This window comes from Manis pentadactyla, chromosome 6 (genome assembly GCF_030020395.1).
Source record: "Manis pentadactyla isolate mManPen7 chromosome 6, mManPen7.hap1, whole genome shotgun sequence".
Classification (NCBI taxonomy): domain Eukaryota; kingdom Metazoa; phylum Chordata; class Mammalia; order Pholidota; family Manidae; genus Manis; species Manis pentadactyla.
This window is the reverse complement of record NC_080024.1, coordinates 10,815,758-10,835,427: the sequence shown is the minus strand read 5'-3', so window position 1 is coordinate 10,835,427 and position 19,670 is coordinate 10,815,758. Positions and strand designations below refer to the sequence as shown.

Below are 19,670 nucleotides of genomic sequence, written 5' to 3'. Positions count from 1 at the left end.
AGGCTGGTTTTGTGTCCTTATCTGACCTGAACCGCTGTGTTTTGCTTTCAACCTTGTGGCTCATTTTCTTCTCCTGAAACACTTGTTTTTGTTTCTGGAATCCTTCTTACTCAGATGCCCTTCTTTTCCCTTTTTTTGTGAGTTCCTCTTGTTCAGCTGGTCCCTTCAACATCAGGGATCCTAAAGTTCTTACCAGAACCTACTGCCCTTCACACTCACCACACACTTTTAGCCTAAAGTCTGTGGTGCCACAAAGGGCTTTGTTTAAGTAAATAGGTAGAGGATTTGCTACGTAACTGCATATAACCACTAGACTTGCTGATGGCTCTTTCCTGCTGTGCACATTGGCTGGACTCACACTGGACTCACACACATACACAGGGCGCTCCCGACTGCTGGAGCTCTGGCAAGCTGTGAGTTAAGTTACCAAAGATAATTGTAATAGATTCCCACAGAGTCTTCTTAAATTTAGTAAGTATGTGTAAAATATTTAAATGGTAACCAAGGCAACATTCACCATGAACTTCTTCTGTGTCAGGCATTGGGACATTTATTCTTGACTGCATCCCACTCGCTCTTCTTCACGAGGATCCCATAACTCACGACTCTGGTGAGATATTGTTCCCTCCATTGTAGAGGAGGAAACTGACACTCAGAATACCCAGAGTTACATGGGTAATAGGGAGCAGAATCAGAGCTCCAATCTGGTTTTATATGATACCAGAACCAACTCCTTAATCAAAGGAACTAAGCCCACACCTACAGTTTCCAAAGAAAAATCAAAAGCTTGTTGTTTCTGAGGAACTCTACCACTTCTGGACTATCATATTCATGCAAAAATGATACATGAATAATGCAAGAGTTCTGTTTCTCCATTTCTCCTTCTCCAGATCCTAATTTTGAAAAAAAACAAAAATCACTCACATTCGGGACATTTAGTGTCTGAATTCAGACACATGCAGTGTCGGGACATCCCACGGCCTTCCTCCAGGGCTTGCACTCAGATGTTCCTCCACTTGCCTGGGAGAATAGTTTTGCCACGTCAGCCCAGGACTTGGGTCAGGCTAATGCCGACTCCTTCTTCTGTCTTCTACACCCCATTCTGCCCATGTCCTCGGCATCTCTTTAGAGAAGCCAACAATAAATTGAAAGAGCAATTGCCAACACACAGTGCTTCCTCTGGGCCATGTGGCATTCACGTATTCCATAAAGTTAATCTGAAAAATCCATGCGCTGTGTTGTCAGGGAGCTACAGTATTAAAGTGGAGCTTCTAGATGGAGCCACAGAGATCGTGTGGTCAGGGTCAAGGGCAGACACTTAGAGAAAATAAGAGCCCAACCAAAAAGATTTTTCAGGTTTATGTATTTCCCATCTTAATTATAAACATTTTCTGCATGGAACAATTTACAGTGGGAAAGTAAAAACAACTCATTCCTCTGCCTCTGCGTCATACAAATAGCAGCCTGCAAAGGGGTAACACGGCCAATGTACCCAGGAATTGCATGTCAGTCAGGAAAGGCTGACTTGGGCCTTGACAGTCCAGTCTCAAAAGAGTGTGTAGCAACCCTTTCCCCCCCAAAAATCAGAAATATCATAACATCCTGAAACTCAGGAATGATGGAAGGAAATGGCCTTTGGCCTGCAACTTTCACACTAGTGGCCCAGTTAGAACAGTCTCCATTTACGTTTATTTTCCAAGAAATGGCCTCAAAGCAGCATTTCTGTGATGGAAGCAAGTTTATCTCTGGTTCAGGCAGTTCTTACTTCACTGTGTACTTATATGTGTGCACCAGGCCCATTTTATTAATAAAGTATTTCTCATGCACGGAAATACTGGCTGCTATTCTCGTCCACCTTTGTAACTGTTGTCATCCTTATCAGACCTCAGCAGCTGTCTGGCTAATGTGGGGCTTTTAGAACAGCCTTCTCAGGCCTTCATGTGAACAAGAATCATCCTCTAATCTTGTTGAAATGTAGATGCTGACTCAGTAGGCCTGGGAGTGGGGAAGACTTGGGATTCTGCATTTCTAACAAGCTCTGAGATGATGCTAATGTCGCTGGGCCCTGGACCCCAGGCACAGTAACAGAAGATGCGGATTTGTTCGTCCTTTCTGAGAAATGTTTTAGCTGCTATGAAACAAGCAAGCACTTGCCCAGTGTTAACAACAAAATAATTGCAAGAGCCAAGCAAGTTGGCATGTGAATAAAACTGGGGCCTTTACTTTAGGGTTTCTTGGTGCCGAATAATTTTCACAGTGTCTGCCTTTCGCTTTCTCATTTGGATCTAGGGATCTCCAGGACGCCCAGGACTCACTGGTCCCAAAGGTGTAAGGGTTAGTAGTCCAACCGGTCCATCCTGAAGGATGAAAATTCTTCTTTGTAACAAGAAGAGCTCTCCACTGTCAAAGTTGTACAAATGTCACAAAGGAGTACATTGTGCATAGTACACTTGTATAGAGGAAGTTCAAGAACAGGTAAAATTAATCCATGTTGGTAGAAGTCAAAACAGTGGTTCTGTGTTAGGAGTAGATATTCACTGACAAAAAAGGGCACAAGGAAATATCTGGAGTGGTGGAGACAGACATCCCGTGTTTGCAGGGGGTGGTGGTGATACCAATATGTGCACACGCAGATATATAACCCTTCCTCAAGCTGTGGAAGATCAGAACACTTGCCTGTATGCAAATCATACCTTAAAAATATATGCAAAAAAGCCAAAAAGAATCTTAATTGTCTCTTTAAAAATTATGTAAATAGAAGATGTACAAAAATTTGCCAAACCTTTTTTTGTTTGTTTGTTTTTCAAATAGTTTTTAGCCATTCCCAATTATAGTGGCAGGATGGGGTTAATTAGAAAGGTAAATAATTTTATGTTTAAGGTTGAACATTTTTAAAGTGTTTTATCTTGATACCCATTCCTTTTCTGTGTCTTCAGGGAATAACTGGATTACCGGGATTTTCAGGTCCTCCTGGACTTCCAGTAAGTAATGGGGAAAATGTACAAATGGGAAAATAAAAAGCAAGCTCATTTTATTTTATTTTTTTATTAAGGTATGATTGATATACACTCTTATGAAGGTTTCACATGAAAAAACAATGTGGTTACTACATTCACCCTTATTATCAAGTCCCCACCCATACCCCAGTGCAGTCACTGTCCACCAGTGTAGTAAGATAAAAGTAAGCCCATTTTAATAAAGCTGTAAAGCAATAGCACAAAGAAATGGCTACTGACACATTCACTACCTGATGAAAACGGCATGATAGAGCCACAGAGTGTTTTAGAGTGTGGATTTGTAGGACATCAAGTCAAATTGTATTTCCTGAAATATAAGCAGAAAAGGATTAGGACAGGATAGGACAGAACAGAATAGAATAACTTTAATAGCCTAGGATAATAAAATAATAAAACTGTTACCTCTGTGCACACTTCCCTCTTCTTTTTCTCTTTTTCTTTTCCTTTCCTCCCTTAAAACAGCATATTAAGGGACTTCATTTTACATAGAAAAATTTTTGTTTTATGTAAAATATCTGTATCTCACATGAGCTAATTTTGGTTTTAATTAGCCCATTTTACTTGCTATGATTTTATTTCAATTAATATCTAAAGTAATTCATTTACTAAACTATTTAAAGAGCCATTTATACTAGATAACTATCTAAATTAGCCCATCTTGCCCCTCACCTTGGGTTCCCCATGGTTTCTACCTGGTTCTGGGGTAGGCAACGATGTCTCCTTTTCAGGGCACCCCAGGCCGTCCTGGACCTTATGGACTTGCCGGTTTGCCAGGATGCAATGGCTCTAAGGTAGGTGCTCCTCACACAGAAGATGGTTGCTGTTTTGCTGAATGAATAAATCAAGGTGCAGTCGCCATGTGATGGGATGGACTTTCCTTGAAACATCCTTTTGACCAGAACCAATGGTATGTGTCTGCAGGGCAGAAGCGTGGGGCTTTTCTTTCTTTTCATGCCTTGCTTTCTGACTGCCTTTGGAGAAGTTCTCTCAAGTCCTCCCATAGAAAGATAATGGGGAGCTCGACTGGTTCCTTCCTTCTGGGATCGTGAGTGTGTGTGAATCAGAAAGTAAATGGAATGCAAAACTGGTCTTTGGAAAAGCATGACAGCTGTTCGATGCTCGCTCATCGCTGTCTCCCGATTGTGCCCTCCTCTTCCCCAGGATGGTGGCCATGAAAGAACTAATTACTAAAGTTTCAAGGAAACGGCAATTAAAAAGTTCTTGGCACAATTCCACTTTTGCCATTTATGCACAATTTTACAAACAGTAGATTCTAATCCTGTTGTCAATTAAAATAATGGTTTTCTGGCCTTCAGCTTCACAACCCAGTAGCCGTAAGGAATTTGGGTTACTCTGTATAGATTTACCACTGCAGGGTTGGAAGAGAGAAACAGGGAAAGTATCTCAGTAGGCTGTTCTAGAACAACTAAGAAGAATGTTGAAGTTTCTGTGTCTTCCAGGGTGAACAAGGGTTTCCAGGCCTCCCAGGCACACCGGGCTACCCAGGGATCCCGGTAGGTGTACATTTCCAGCTCTGCATCAAAGGCACAGAGTATAAATACAGGTAGTTTATTCTAGAATGGCCATACACTGAAAGCCGTCATGACCCTGCGGAAGTCTGGGACAGACATTCAACTTGTAGGTGTGGAACGAATGAATAAATGCTTTGTGAGTTCAGGTTTGCACTTTGAGGATTCAATTTGTTTTGAGACATCCAGGTGGAAAGGGGGAGTAATTGTATTCACTCAGAAGAGAGGCCTAGAATAGTGGTGATTCAAGGAGTGGGAATGAGGAAGAAGGACTAGAACTGACTTAGCTCCGGCATGATGTCTAGGTTAAGGAGAATAAACCTGTAAAGGGGAGTGGCCCTGGTGGTAGAAAGAACCAGGAGGAGTATATTTATGGCAGCCCAGGAAAGCTAAACTTCAGAAGAGAAGAGGGGAGTGGCAGACAGCTGCCCAGTGTTGCTGAGAAGTCCAGGAAGAAGCTAAGTCTTGTCACTGGTTCGGCAACATCTCTGCCCTTGCAGGCAGCAAGGGCTACTTCCAGGGTGGAGAGAGGCGGGAAGGCAGACGTGGGGCTGAGGAACGAGTGGGGCCTGAACAGAACGGGAAGTTTGCAGGAGAGGCAGGTCAGCATCGGCAGGGGCAGAGGAAGGGGGGACTTTATTTAAAGGAGAGTAACTTGAGCATGTTTCAGATCCAGTGGGAAGTACGTAGCAGGAGAGGAGGCAGAATAGCCAAGAGGACACAGCAATGATGGCGCGTATTTGGTTTGGCTCCAATTGTTAATATGCTGCTTTTTTCCCTAGGGTGCTGTTGGTCTGAAAGGAGAAAAGGTGAGCCATAGGCGGCATACCATTATTAATAATCTCTAATTGTACAGATGAAAAGGACTTGTATTCAGTTATAAGATACAAGTAATTACAAATCAGGTTTCATCATTAATTCAGAAGCCATAATTATTGGGGCAGAATATTTATTGCTATTCAACAAGTTCTAGCTCTTCTTATAAATGTGTCTTAAGGAACACCAGTTTTGTATCGTCCCTAAGGAAATGGAGTCTGGGAGAAGAGAACAGATCTCAGATTCCAGGGCCCCACATTCTACATCAGGAATTGCCACTCGTTTGGGTACCTTGGGGAATGGTTTATCATCCTTGTGTCTATCTTCCCTCAATGGTCAATTGTTAATTTTAGGATATATTAAAATGTTTTGAATTCTTAAAAATGGAATAACTCATAATCCTAAATCATTTCCCTAAGTATATAGCCTGGGAAGCTATTATTTTTGAAGGAGAATGACTTTGAATAAACATATAAAGGGTTTTGAAAATACAACATTGATTATATTTCATGAACTTCATTTTCAAGGGTGCTCCTGCTGGAGAAGGTATAGAACGTGACGGAAAAGGTGACCCCGGATTGCCAGGAGCACCAGGATTCCAGGTACCTACAGCTCCTTAGAGAAGATCCCCTTCATTCTCAATCTGTCTGTCTCTGTCTCTCTCCTTGTCTCCTCTCTTCCTGTCTTTGTGTCCCTGTCTCTCTCTTTCCTCTCTCTTGTCCTCAAATATCTTTCTCATTCTCTTAAGAACATTTTGCTTTGTTTTCTTTTTTTTAATTGAGATATAACTGACATATGACATTATATTAGTTTCAGGTATACAAGTAATGATTCAATATCTGTATATGTCGCAAAATGATCACCACAATAAGTCTTGTTAACATCCATCACCAACATACTTGCAAAAGTATTTTTTCTTGTGATGAAAACTTTTACAATCTACTATCCTAGCAACTTTCAAGTGTGTAATATAATACTGACTATCGTCACCAAGCTGTATGTTACATCCCCAAGACTTATCTGTTTTATACCTGGAGGTTTGTACCTTTTGACCACCTTCGCCCATTTTGCCCACCTGCCATCCCCCCACCTCTGGCACCCACAAGAACATTTTTAAAAACATTCATATTTCTCCTACTTACATATCTACCTCATTTCACTCTAAAATACCCACCTTATTAAAAGAAACTACATGAAACTGATACAAAAATATGATTACGTACATTTGCCTTTTAGTCTCTTATTAAATCTCAGTCACACAAGTAGACATTTTCAGGGCCTAGTTAAGCTCCCTTTATTCTGCATTTGTTGAAATCAAGGATAGGTTTGTATCATATACTAAATGCAATTTAAATCTGTAATCTTAAATAACAGCCCTAGTTTAACATTTCCATGACAGCAAATGACATGGTTAATCTAAATGCATGTTCTTCCTGTTAAACAGTTTGCTTTCCAATCACCCTGTACCCCGAGGGTGATCCAGATAGATCCGGAGAGATGCAGTTGTTCTCAAAGCTGTGGATGTTTTACTTTGTGATTCAAAAAGAATCTAACCTTCTGGCTGATTAACCAGAAATATTTTAACTTACTTCACAAGTACATGTGGAAATCACTGGACAGAGACTGGCATTTGTCTGAGTCAAAGAGTTTGAGTGAAGGTTGGTGGCCTCCTATATGGTGAGCCACACCCAATTAATGATGGGCTGAAAAACTGCAGAATGATGCAATTAGGAGCTGTTATAGGCTTTTGAAAGAAGATACAGAATATAATGGCTCTTGGTTCTTTTGCTTAGGAAACATTTAAGGGGCCAGATGCTGAAGGCCAGAGATCCAGTAAGAGGAGACAGTCGTCATCTGGGACGTGGATGTGTCCTTAGGTGTACTGAGTATTGGCTGTGTACTACATTGTGTGGCTGCTGAGGATGACAGTGGGATGTCCATTTTTTCAGGGAATATTTATTACATGCCAATTATGTGCCAGGGCCATTCTAGCCTCTAGGGATACCGCAAAAATCAGACAAAAGCTAGTTTAAAAAATTCTTGCCATCATCGAACTTATATTCTAATAGGAGAATATAGAAAAAAAAAGTAAATTAGTAAGTGCATGATATGTTAGGTAGTGATAAATGCCACGGAGAAAACCAATGCAGGGACAGGGGAGAGGACAGATTCAGGTCAGGAGGATTGCAGCTTTAGATTGGATGGGCAGGAAAGGCCTCATGGAAGGGATTTGAGTAAAGATAAGAAAAGGAGAAGTGAGTCGTAGAGAATTTCCATGGGGAAAGAGGACTCCAGGCAGAAGGAGAGCAGGTAGAAAGCCCTATGGTAGAAGCATGCTTAGACAAGAAAAAGAGAGTAGGAAGAGCAAACTTTCAAAAAATGTTATAAACTCTTCTAAAGTAGAGCAATTGCTCTGGTCATTTTTCTGGAAATGTCATCAAGATATTCCTGGCAGCCTGTTACATGTGGCAACATACTTTTTGGCTTTTTTGTAATTACCTATCAATGGGCATCATGCTCCCAGATTGCATTAAAATATTTTAATGGATTTAAATAATGGGCATTTTTCTTAGGTAAAAAGTAAATTTAAACTTACTCTTATCATCTGATTAATTTAAAGGGTTTTCCCGGCCTTCTGGGTTTTCCTGGACCTGTTGGTCCACCTGGTCCTCCAGGATTCTCTGTGAGTATGAAGTCAACACTGCTGTAGACACTGTAAACTAACAATGGAATTATAGCTAAAAACTTCAAACAGAGTATCTGGCTTGGTGCATTTACTGCTATAATTTTAACTTATGGATTTTTCTAGGGCTTTCCAGGAACCATGGGACCTCCAGGACCTAAGGTAGGTCATAGGTCACATGTCCCATCCGCCTGAATGTTCTAACCAATCTAAAAGCCAAACCTGGTCTGATTCCGCACAGGGGTCACTGCCAGGCATCTCTCTGGAGCTCACAAGGATTCCCAACAGGGCAGGGAGTATGGCTGGCAGCTCTGCACCTCTTACCTCTCTTCTCCCTGAACTTCACTAACCTGATGCCTGACACAAAGAGTCATGATTCAATTATACGATGGCACTCCATATCAGGAAACGGGCAAGTCCATAGGTTTCCCATTTCTTAGAATCCTACTGATTGCCCAACACGTTATCCTATAAATTTTTTATAGCAGGCTTCTTCCTAAAACCAACCTGACCTTATGCTAGTAAACACAAGACAACTACTCATGTGTTCATTAAGCAGGGTCCTGCATGTCTTTCTACTAAACAGTCCAGTTGTTAGTGTTGGGGAGGAAAAAGCCTTTTTCCTCTATTCTCTTGTGTTCAGTGACAGCCATGCAAATTGAACTGACAAAACTGAACTAATTAATAGAAGAAAAAGGGTTATTTCATATGCACATGGGGGCCTCACAGAAGTGAAATGAAAAACCCAAAGAGGCTTGTATACCATTTTAACAAAGGGTAATAATTTGTGAAAGAGTGACAAAACAAAAAGGGTTTTGAGCTTCTAGGGGCAATAAGCTGTAGGAAGGTAAATATATGGGGGAAACTAACGGAATATAAGGTTTATTTCAGTAAGGTTTGTTGTGCAGATTTAAGTCAGTACCATGTCCAGTGAGAAGAGCTGTCACATCTTCCTGGTACAGGAGAGAGCAGACCCAAAGGGAAATTTATACCCTGCCTTTAGGCAGACACGGGAAGGGTAGAGGACTTCTCTGTATTTGCTGTTCCTCAACTGCATTCAGCTCAAAATAATTCTTATGCCAACATGATACATTTTGGGGTGGCATATTCTGATCCTCTTCATTAAGTAGGAGAATGTCGAGTGAGGCTAAACCCCACTAGGAAATAAGTACTAAACACAATATCTTTCACGTATTTCCAGGGAGCCTTTATATGTAGGGTACTTCCCAAGGTGTTTCACATTTAGTATTTCATTGTGGTAATGCACGTGTGTGTGTACATACATGCGTGTACACACCCATTAGAAGTAGATAGGTTCAGGTTAAGGGAATTGTCATATAGACAGTAAATGATGGAGCTGAGGCTTAAAGTCCTTTGAGTCCTCGCCTTGAGCTTTTATCTATAGATTGTGAGCTATTGGGGGAAAATGTACATGATCCAGCAAAAAAAACAACCAAGGAGACATTGATTGAAATGATAAATTGGCCACTGTTACCGACGAGAGACTATCCACATTAGACTTAGCTCATCTCACTAAATTACTAGTGAAGTCAGGTAGCTTGGATTCTACTCTTAGCTTCTTTATTAACTTCCAAATTTCAGAATCCTGAAATTTTGCTACCCATCCCTGTTATTTTTAAGACAAGAAAACCAGAGCACAAAGACGTTAAGTAACCTGCCAATGGGATCAAAATCAGCTAGTGGCTGAACCACACAAATGTCCTCCAGGCTGGGTTCCCTTCCCCACCTCACATTTGCTATATTAAGTAAATCTCTCATCTTTGTGCACGTCAAGATCCCCACTTTTAAAAGAAACATATTTCCATTCTACTCCAAGTAGCAGCAAAAGTAACATTTGTAATACTAACATTATGATTAAAACATAAATGTTCAATTATAAACATTGGAATTTTAAGGGTTTATACCATTGATATTCATTTTTTAAAAATAATTTTGTTTTATCTTTTCTTACAGGGTCACATGGGTGATAACGTGATAGGACAAAAAGGAGAGCGGGTAATTTAAATCCTATGGTTTATGTATGGAGAAGACACTTTTAAGTACCATAACAGTCAATTTACATGTTCTATTCATTAAGTCACACTGAATGGAATGTGTTCCTGTGTCTCAAACTTTCATTTGCTTTACTTATATAAGACCCAGAGGGGGGAAAAGTAGATCTCTCAAATAAAGAGGATGTTTAGTTTTTCATTCCTGAGTGTATTTGTTTTTAGGGTGTGAAAGGATTAACAGGACCGCCTGGACCACCAGGAACAGTTATCGTGACACTAACGGGCCCGGAGAACAGAACGGTAATGCTTCCATTTTATTATTAGGGTTGGGCCTTCCCACTGTGGGATGAGGTCCTTCTGATCCCTGACCTCTGTGATAAAGCTTTGTCATCTCAGTCCAGCTCAGCCCACCCCCCTTTGCCAACCTGAGCCTCTGGATTTTATTCCTTTCCTGTCTTTTCCTGGAAAAACCAGCAAAGGTGAGACAAGGAAGATCTCAGACAAGCATCTTCCAAGATTCTTGAACATAGAGCCCGGATCTAGTTTTGCTCACCCTTTATCCCCATCCCCTCTCATTGTTTCTAACACAGAGGGGTGTTCAGTGAGTATTTTTTAATAAAGGATAACAAAATGGTGTATGGCTATTATCAAATTGAATAAAAATGACCTAGAGCAGTATCAAAACCAAATGGAACATTTTTACCTTGCCATTCTAACCCCAGAGACCATGTGGTCGCATTCCTCCCAAAGATGTTAGGACCCTATTATTTTGACATTAACATTTACTTTTTGCTTCCACTGTGCCGTTACTAGAAGGGCCAGGGTGTGAAACTGAATTGAATGCTCAGAAGAAGGGAATCACATAAAATATGCCAATCCTAGACACTAAGTGGTCCTGGAATATCTTGAAATGGGAATGAGAAGTGAGAGGGAAGCTAACAATTTTCTTATGGATTAACTAAGAAATAAACATAAACCATACTTCTCTTTTAAATTTATGATTATTTTAATAATTGTTTGAGATATAATTAACATACCATAAAATTCACCCCTTTAAATACTAGAATTTGTGGGTTTTAGTTATAATTCATTTTTAGCAGCATCATTGAGATATAATTCACATACCATAAAATTCACTGGCTTATTATACAATTCAATGGCTTTGAGTAGATTCATAGAAGTGTACAACTATTGCCACATGGGATTTTAAAACATTTTCATCTCCCCAAAAAGAACCCACTTAGCCATCACACTCCCATATAATTCATTTTTAATGATAGAAATCACCAAAACAAAAGTAACTAAAGTTAAAACACAGTGAAATTTGATATGACCTAAATAACTATCACTGAAGATTGGGGAAAAAATTGGCCTAAGGAAAATAACTGAACTTTTCAGAGGTAATCAGCAAAAATTAAATTAATGTAAGTCTAGAACTTTATTGACTGATAATTAACAGAAAGAAATCTTGACAAAATCTGTATGTGAAAGATTTAACTGGGGGGGGTGCAAAGAGTTTGAAAAAATGACACCCTCAAGAGAAGACTCATATTGGGAAAACTATAATCAATAAAATGTGAAAGCCCAAAATAAGTCTCATTAATGAATGAAACCCTCATTGTAACATTTACTCAGAAAGTAAGTAATCTCAATGAAAATAATTTCAGTATATTAAAAATGAAAGTAAAATACATTAAAAACAATCTTTCCTTATAGAAAACTGATTTAGGAATTAGTTTCATGTACTTTGATCAAAAGATATGCTTTCTTTAAAAAAAAGTTTATGTATCGTTTCAAGGATTTCACAGGTATAAAATCTGAAATGTGGAAAATGATAACGTGTTGTGTTCACGGGAGGTGCAGAAGTAGTTTGTAAAGTCAGCTCATTGAATAGATAGAGGAAATTTCTAAGTATGATGGGTAAAGTCCTTGTTTGATCTGTTTGTAATGACCTTAAATTGTTTTTGTGACAGGACCTCAAGGGGGAGAAGGGAGACGAGGGAGCCGTGGGAAAATCCGGACCTCCTGGACCCTCGGTAGGTCACGTGTAGTCATGCTGTCCCTGGAGCCTTAGTACATATTTTGATGTATGATCTACATCTAAACCTTAATAGGAGCTAACACACAATGATACTTCACTGCAGAGGTCATGATTATACTGTAATTGTTTCACGGCCACTTCTGGCTGAAACCTGTGCAGTTTTACCTGCACCCAGTGGCACCCATCTAATGATTGATCTTCAGCATGTGTTTTTTAGTATCTGTTTTCTAATTAATACTGACAAGATTCCGCACTTAGACGACCCATCATTTGTACATTTTTACATATAGCAGACTAGTTAGGAGAAAGTTAATCAAAATCAATGAAAATCAAAATTTAATAATTCCTAAAATTTGACACAAGTCTAATGAATGCAGGGACCACCTGGAGAGTCTTACAGATCTGAGAAAGGTGCTCCTGGAGAACCTGGCCTGCAGGTAAGTTGGGAAATCCAGTGTCCTGTGCAGCCTATACTGGTCAGTTCACAGGATTCTTTAGGTAGCAAGTATAAGATACCCAACCCAAACTAGCTTAGATTTCTAAAAATTTTTCAAGGTTTGGGAAGTGAGACTTACTTGCTCTGAGAAGTTCAAGATTAAACCAGGCTTCAAGGACTGCAGAGCCTGAAACAGTATGGGCAGGACCTGTTCCGTCTCCTGGGGCTCCGCTCTGTATATGGGCCTCATTCTCTCCTTTAACAGATGATCTTCTTCTGTGTAGGGGGTGATGGGGAGGAAAAGCAGGATGTAGCAGCAGACAGCTCAGGTTAAAGAGTGTGTGTCGCCCTGTGTCCACATATAAGCCCCCAGAGAATCGCTCTGATTGGCCTAGCTTGGTCACGTGTCTCACCCTGGGAACGTGACTGTGGAGGATAAGGTACTGGGGGGAAGGGGTTGCTGGGAACCACGGGGAGTGAGGGGAGGGCAGATGGAGACGGGAAGCAGAATGCTGGGAAGGCAGAAGCAACAAGGGCCCTCTCTCTTGCCCATCTCTATTGTGGAAGGATTTAAACACATATTTTGTTTTAAAATTCTAAAAATTATATACTAATAACAGTATATTTTTTAAGAAAAAATATTCAACCAATATAATTTTGCATTTTATCATGGATGGTGAATACCATAATAGATAATCCAAAAGCCTTGTCTGTTAAGACAATGCATCTTTTATACATATATTTATATATCTTTTATACATATGAGGCACATCTGGACTTCAGGGAACTGCCGACATTTCCAATAAATAGACAGCAAACCCTTCCTTCTTTCTAGGTTTCCTTGTTCACTTCTCTGTTCAGTGCTTCCTTGAGATTCCTTCCAAGCTTAAAGGACGGAATTAACTTTAGTTCACGTTTAGCTCTTAATTTCCACTTTCTTTGACTGACCCTCCATAATTACCCTAATTCCGACTGGCTTCCGCTTCCCTGGCACGACAAACTCACGCATGCTCTGTGATGAATAGTTTTCCCTTCTAACAACTGGGCGGGGAACCTGCGTCAGGCTTTCTTGCGTGAGATCAACAGGAGAGGATGCTATCATTCAAGTTTTCCATGTTTATTAAATTGAATGTTTTTGTTTTGCTTTCGTTTTAGGGAAAACCAGGAAAAGACGGTGCCCCTGGTTTCCCAGGCACAGAGGTGAGACATGATGTGCCCCACTGATGTAGCAAAATCAGAGGAATAAGGGTTTTGAGCATCACCAAGTAGTTACAAACTAACAAAAAGCATGTGGCTTTTTAAACTCTGTTGGAGAATCATAGTTTTACACCCTAACTGTGAAGACGTCAACTGAGCACACTTTTTGTTTTTTCCAAAAGGGAGGTCAAACTGCCCCTGCCTCCTACAGAGGAAACTGATCTGTGTGTCCCAATGTCTTTGCTCTATTCCTTAGGGAGCCAAAGGCAGCAAGGGCTTTGCGGGGCTCAGGGGTGAAGACGGCGTTAAGGTAATCACCCCCCTGGCATCCTGTCTTCAGCCTTTTTTAATTGGGTGGGTTTTGTCCGGCTTTTTCCCCTCATGACCTGAAACTGGGTATAAGGAATTGCTATCAGAGTTCACAAAAATGCCTTAGCCTATTAAGGAGAAACGAAAGACATGGCAACTTCACTTAAACACTTGCAGGGTGGTCTTGTGGAAAGATAATAAACTTTTTCTGTTTAGTAGAAACTGGCTGACAGAACCAGTGGGATTTGAACTCCTCCTGAGAAGGAGCTGGAAACGATCTGCAGTTGTAGGGAGTTTTGGGTCATTAAAGGTCAAGCAAAGGCTGGACCCCCTGAGTCTCAACCAGGGTCACGATATGCTGTAAGGTCATGATCAATGAATGGTGAACTGTATTCTATATCACGTATTTCTGACAACGTGTTACAGACATTTTCAAACATTTTTCAAATGGAGGTATATATGCAAATTGAAGATTTATCTATAGTAATTTCACTTCCAGTAGAATTCTGAAATGCCCTTTTGAGTAGGTAAGGGGGTTGGTCAGGTTACAGTTGGGACACTGGGAACTGCATATAACCCACACCCTAGTTTTCCTGTGTCCCTAGTCTGGGCGAGAACATGGGCGTGTGCAATGCATGTGAGCATCCTTTGAAGAAAGCGGCATGGAGGAAACTGGAGAACCACTAGAATAGCAACCGCTCCTTCAGGATGTGGTTAATAGCCTTCCTGACCCAGATACGGTCCTCCAGGAAAATAATCTAAAGTCGGTGATGCCCTTTTCACTTTAACTCCGTTTCACATTACATTAAAATAATATTACTTTTGGCATCAATTTATTGCTTAACCGCTCATTTTGCCTTCTAATTTTATCAAATATGTGAATGCCTTTGATTAATATACTCATAATTTGTAACTGTTTTTCAACACAGGGGTGGAAAGGGGACATTGGCCCTCCAGGATTTCGTGGTCCAGTAAGTGCAATTAAAGATAGTATCTGTATACTGTTTGATCAAGTCCCTCAAAGTATCTAAGAAAGTTTGAATCATTGTCTCTTATAAGAGAGTTTACAGTATTTACCTTTTCATCAAGCCAGGGCAAAAAATAACTGTTGTCATTATTTGTCCATTTGGCAATGGAAAATATTTATATTTAGTCCTGTTTGGCCTCTGGAAAGCACTAGTAGTGTCCATCCTGAGCTGTGGATAAGAAAACCTTTGCCTAAGACTTGGCCCATGGTGATCCCACACCCTCGAGTAAAGTACGAGGGCCACAGTGGAGGACAGCTGGGGCACGGAGGGGTCAAGGGGCCAGCTCCTTCTCTCTCCAGCTGCGCCCTGTTATGACAACTCCTGCAATTTCAGGCAGCAGAAGCTCGACCATGGGTTTAATGCAGGGCCAGCAAAGTCAATGACCCAGGCCAAGCTCTGTCTCAGCAGGCAGTCTCCCCTCTCCAGCTGGGACATGGATTTGACGTCTGTCAGCTCCCGACTGCAGGGTAGCCACATTCTATGTACTGTGACTCTGTAGCTAAACAAGATGAGTGAGTTACTCAGGCTCTGAGTTCTGGTATCCCTTGCTCTCATGTCTCCAAAGACAGTGTTTTCACAGTGTGCCAAGCAGGGCTGCCATCACGATTGTGCAGGTTCTACAAGATTCACGGGGAGTGGGGGTGGGGGCCTGTTACACATTCAGTTCTCAGACCCCGTAGACCAAGTCATTTACCTCAGTAGCTGAAGCAGGGTCCCAGAAAGCCACATCTTCACACCGCAAGTAAATGATTCAGTGGAAAAAAGTCCCAAATACATCTATGGAGTCGCCATGCAGATGAAACACGCTCTTTCGTGAAAGCTCTGAGCCAACACTTGGCAGGGGCACACGTATGATTATGGTTTTATGATGGAGATTATTACATCATCATCATTATTATTATTATGAATTCCTTTTTTGTGATTTTTTGCATGTTGCTTAACCACAAAGCTTTTGTTATCTCTCTTTTACACAAGTCAACAAACTGGCCCTATACAGCATATGCAAAAACAAAACAGTTTTTAAAAACTTGTATTTCCATCTTTTTTCCTTCAAGATAAATGTACTGAATTTCAAGTGAAATCTGTTTGCCAGTTGCACTTAAGAAGCATTCATTCACAGTATTCCTACTTTGCTGAATGAGTTTTAATTCTATAAAACTCTGCAGTTTCCATTAACTTCATTGGAAGTTCTTTTTAGGAGGTAGATGGTTAAGAACACCAGCAGTCAGTCCACTGAGCATGTGAGAAACAATAGTCCTTGGTTATTACAGGTCAGAGGTCCTGAAATTTAGAGAATTTTTTTGATGTGGGGGTCTCAACATGCTCCAAAATAAATTTAGTCCATGAAAACAAGCATTTTAAAAAGTTAAATGAAATATTTTTTGTATCAGAGTTGATCATATGTCATAATGTCATCTGCATGTCATCATATGTCCTAGGTCACTATTTTGTGAAATTTTAATGTCTGTACACATATTCACATATATAAACATATATGTATACATGTGTATATACAAATGTGAGTGTGTGAGCTGGGTCACATCAAAAAATCTATTTCTAACTGAAAATCCATGAAATATATGATTATCATGATACCAGAAATATCAACATTTTTCTTCAAATTTATCCATCGCATATACATGACTACCACATTCCTGCTAAAAACATAAACTTATGCATTCTGGAAAATAAGGCAAGTATTTTTTTGGCTAAAAAGAGGAAATTGAAGTGATTGCATTTGGCGAGCTACCCATGAATAGCTATTATTTCCCTTTATTCGTTCTTTTTCCTTTAAGACAGAATATTATGATGTGTACCAGGAAAAGGGAGATGAAGGAATTCCAGGCCCACCAGGGCCCAGAGGAGCTCGTGGCCCACAGGGTGAGAATAAATTTCTTCCTAAACCATTTGCTGACCATGCTCATGTCTTTCTTTCAAGGTAATGTGTAATGTGCTTATAGATCTGGAATTTGCATGGGAAGAAAGGAGGTCTCCTAATTTTCATGGGTGCTGATATTTTTAGGTGTCTCCTAATTTTCATATGTTCATATGAAAATTTCATAGGTGGAGTACCATGAAAGGTCATTAAATATCTTTATGTAGGAAAGCATGAAGTTCAAGTCTGGCAAGAAGATACTAACATGGCCAGAGGGCAGGAGGAGGTACTGTAAGAAGTCAGCAATTTCAGTGGGTTAGAAAAGAGAAAATTTAGACTGAAAAGCTGTAATTTGAGCAAATCCACAAAAATAGTGACAAGAGAGGACTGAAGCCCTGGTTTCCTGACTGTTGGCACCAAGAATTAAAGTCACAGCTACTTATATGCTATCCCTTCCAGTAAACTGGAAAGGTCTAAGCCAGTAGTGCTCATCTCTGACTACACTTCAGAATCCCTGAGAACTTTGAACTACTGGCCACGTGAAGGTCCCATCGCTGGGATTCTGATTTAATTGTCTAGTGGAGGGTCCTGAACACTGGTAGAGTGTAAAAGCTCCCCAGAATATTCTCATGTGCAGCCAGAGTTGAGGAACCACTGACCTAGGCAAATAATTGACATCAACAAGATTTCAAAGGAGAATTGTACTTAAGAGTAAAAATTCCCATTATATTTTAAGAAATGGGCAGATAAGTATAAACACAGATACAAGTTTTTTAAAATCTGATATGTTTACTATAAATCACTCATGTGTATCAAAGAATTAGAACTCCATGCAACATTATAGCTAGAAGCAATTGATATGAGATGGAACACCAGGCCAAACTGCCGAACGTTGACAGTTCCAGCTGTTTGATTTTCTTGCATCTGAACCATCCTAGCAAAGTACCAAACACAGAGCAGGCTCTTAGTAAATCTCTGCTGAGTTATTTGAAAATGGTCAGGTAGCACAATTCGTTTTTAAGTAGTGGATATCTAAATTAGTCTCTTCTCTGCAGTTTGTCTAAATAAATAACACTTTCTAATATTTATTTATGTGAGAGTAGAGAAAAATATTTATTGGAAATTATTACTATATTGTCACCTAAGATTTCAAAAATGGGGGAAGATGACTATTTATATCTTTGTCTGCAATTAACTACTGTTCTGTATTCATAGGCCCCAGTGGTCTACCTGGATTTCCTGGAAGTCCTGGTATGTACATATTTCTCGGGGTATCCATAGAAATGCTATTAAAAGGAAAATACACTGTTATCTAGTAAGTTTACATTACTTACATAAGAGAAATGTCTCATTAATTGCTATAAAAGTGTTCCCGGCTTCTTAATTGTTAACTTTGTGACTTAAAACATAAAAGGGAGTGGCAACTGACAAAAATTGATCTAGAAGTGCTTTTACTTCCCTTTACTTCTCAGGGTTTTAATTAAGTGTAAGAGTAACTTCGGTGGATGAACAGAAGCCTCGAAACGCAGAGGAGGCACAGAGACAGAAAACAATCATTTATAATGATTAAGTTGGTTAATATGTCAAAGAAATAACCAATCTTCCCATGTTTCCTTCCGCCTGCTACTTCTATAGTTTTTCTTCTTCCTTCCTAATTACAACCCTTAAATAGAATTCGTGCCTCATATCAAATTTACCAAGTATCATAATTCTTCCAAGTGGTAAAGATACCTCAAGACAAATGCTGGGCATAGAAGCCACAGGGCATAAATCTGCAAAGAAGGAAAAAGCTAACCTTTTCAAACAATAAGGCTTCTCTCTCACTTACCAACTTCACATTTCCCTGTATGGCCCCGGAAGATGACTGGTTAGCCAGAGACGGGTAAGATTCCTCAAGGGAGGAACAACCTAAGACAGGCACAGTTGCAGGGGGGCCATCAGGTGAGAAATTGGGGATCAACAGAGGTGAGGCTTAGAACCTCACCCCCCCGTTCTGAGAGAAATCTTCTGCATACGTGGATGTTTTATTGCCCTTGTCTAGCTCGGATTAACACATAGTCTACAGACACACACCTGATCATCTACATTTGCTCCCTTACAACACTAAACTATGTTTTCTACCTTTATCTTGTATCTACCTACCACTTCAGCATTTTATTAAAAATAATAATAATAAAGAGAGAAATGTGGTATCCACATATAAATCAAGTATAAAAACCAAATGAGTATTCATATTTGAACTGACTGTTCATAGTTCATAATGCATGAGCAAAACCGAAAGTTTCTGTGATGACTGCCCTTGTACTGTTCACTAGGTAACTTATTCATTATGTAAGAATTTGTTCTCCATGTAAGAACTTGTTTGTTATGCCTCAGAAGATTGGAGACTGACGAAAATTAGGCTTGGGGTGGATTAATGATTGTGCATTGAGCATTGACTCCACTATACAGAATTTTATTGTCGTTAACAACCATTTGATCAATAAATATGAGAGATGCCCTCACAAAAAAAAAATAATAATAATAATAATTAAGTTGGTTAAAAATGACAACTTTCTTAATGTATCAAAAGTTGCAGAAAGACACATAAAATGACACTTTTTCTGTAAGGTTTTAAATTTCACAATATATTGTTTACGGATACAAAGACAATTCTGGAAAGTGTAAAAACCCCCATGAGTCATTAGGGTGATTGCTTCCTGAGGGAGGAAGAATAGGAACAAGGA

General features: G+C 39.9%; 1 protein-coding gene and 1 long non-coding RNA gene across 2 annotated transcripts in view; one reads left to right on the top strand and one right to left on the bottom strand.

The window, feature by feature from the left end:
* Positions 1-19,670, top strand: part of COL4A3 (collagen type IV alpha 3 chain) — a 119,542-nt gene that overhangs the window by 56,922 nt on the left and 42,950 nt on the right. Inside the window, exons 4-20 of the mRNA XM_036913481.2 lie at positions 2,290-2,334; positions 2,937-2,981; positions 3,746-3,808; positions 4,478-4,531; positions 5,329-5,355; positions 5,890-5,964; positions 7,983-8,045; positions 8,172-8,207; positions 10,020-10,061; positions 10,280-10,357; positions 12,031-12,093; positions 12,476-12,535; positions 13,690-13,734; positions 13,988-14,041; positions 14,970-15,011; positions 16,865-16,949; positions 18,160-18,195. Coding sequence (XP_036769376.2) covers positions 2,290-2,334; positions 2,937-2,981; positions 3,746-3,808; positions 4,478-4,531; positions 5,329-5,355; positions 5,890-5,964; positions 7,983-8,045; positions 8,172-8,207; positions 10,020-10,061; positions 10,280-10,357; positions 12,031-12,093; positions 12,476-12,535; positions 13,690-13,734; positions 13,988-14,041; positions 14,970-15,011; positions 16,865-16,949; positions 18,160-18,195 — 913 coding nt within the window. The remainder of the gene's footprint in view (positions 1-2,289; positions 2,335-2,936; positions 2,982-3,745; positions 3,809-4,477; positions 4,532-5,328; positions 5,356-5,889; positions 5,965-7,982; positions 8,046-8,171; positions 8,208-10,019; positions 10,062-10,279; positions 10,358-12,030; positions 12,094-12,475; positions 12,536-13,689; positions 13,735-13,987; positions 14,042-14,969; positions 15,012-16,864; positions 16,950-18,159; positions 18,196-19,670) is intronic.
* Positions 3,096-3,823, bottom strand: LOC130684038 (uncharacterized). The gene is made up of 3 exons (XR_008998155.1): positions 3,710-3,823; positions 3,420-3,469; positions 3,096-3,324 (listed from the first exon to the last, which is right to left on the bottom strand). It is a non-coding gene; the product is annotated as an uncharacterized LOC130684038 (long non-coding RNA).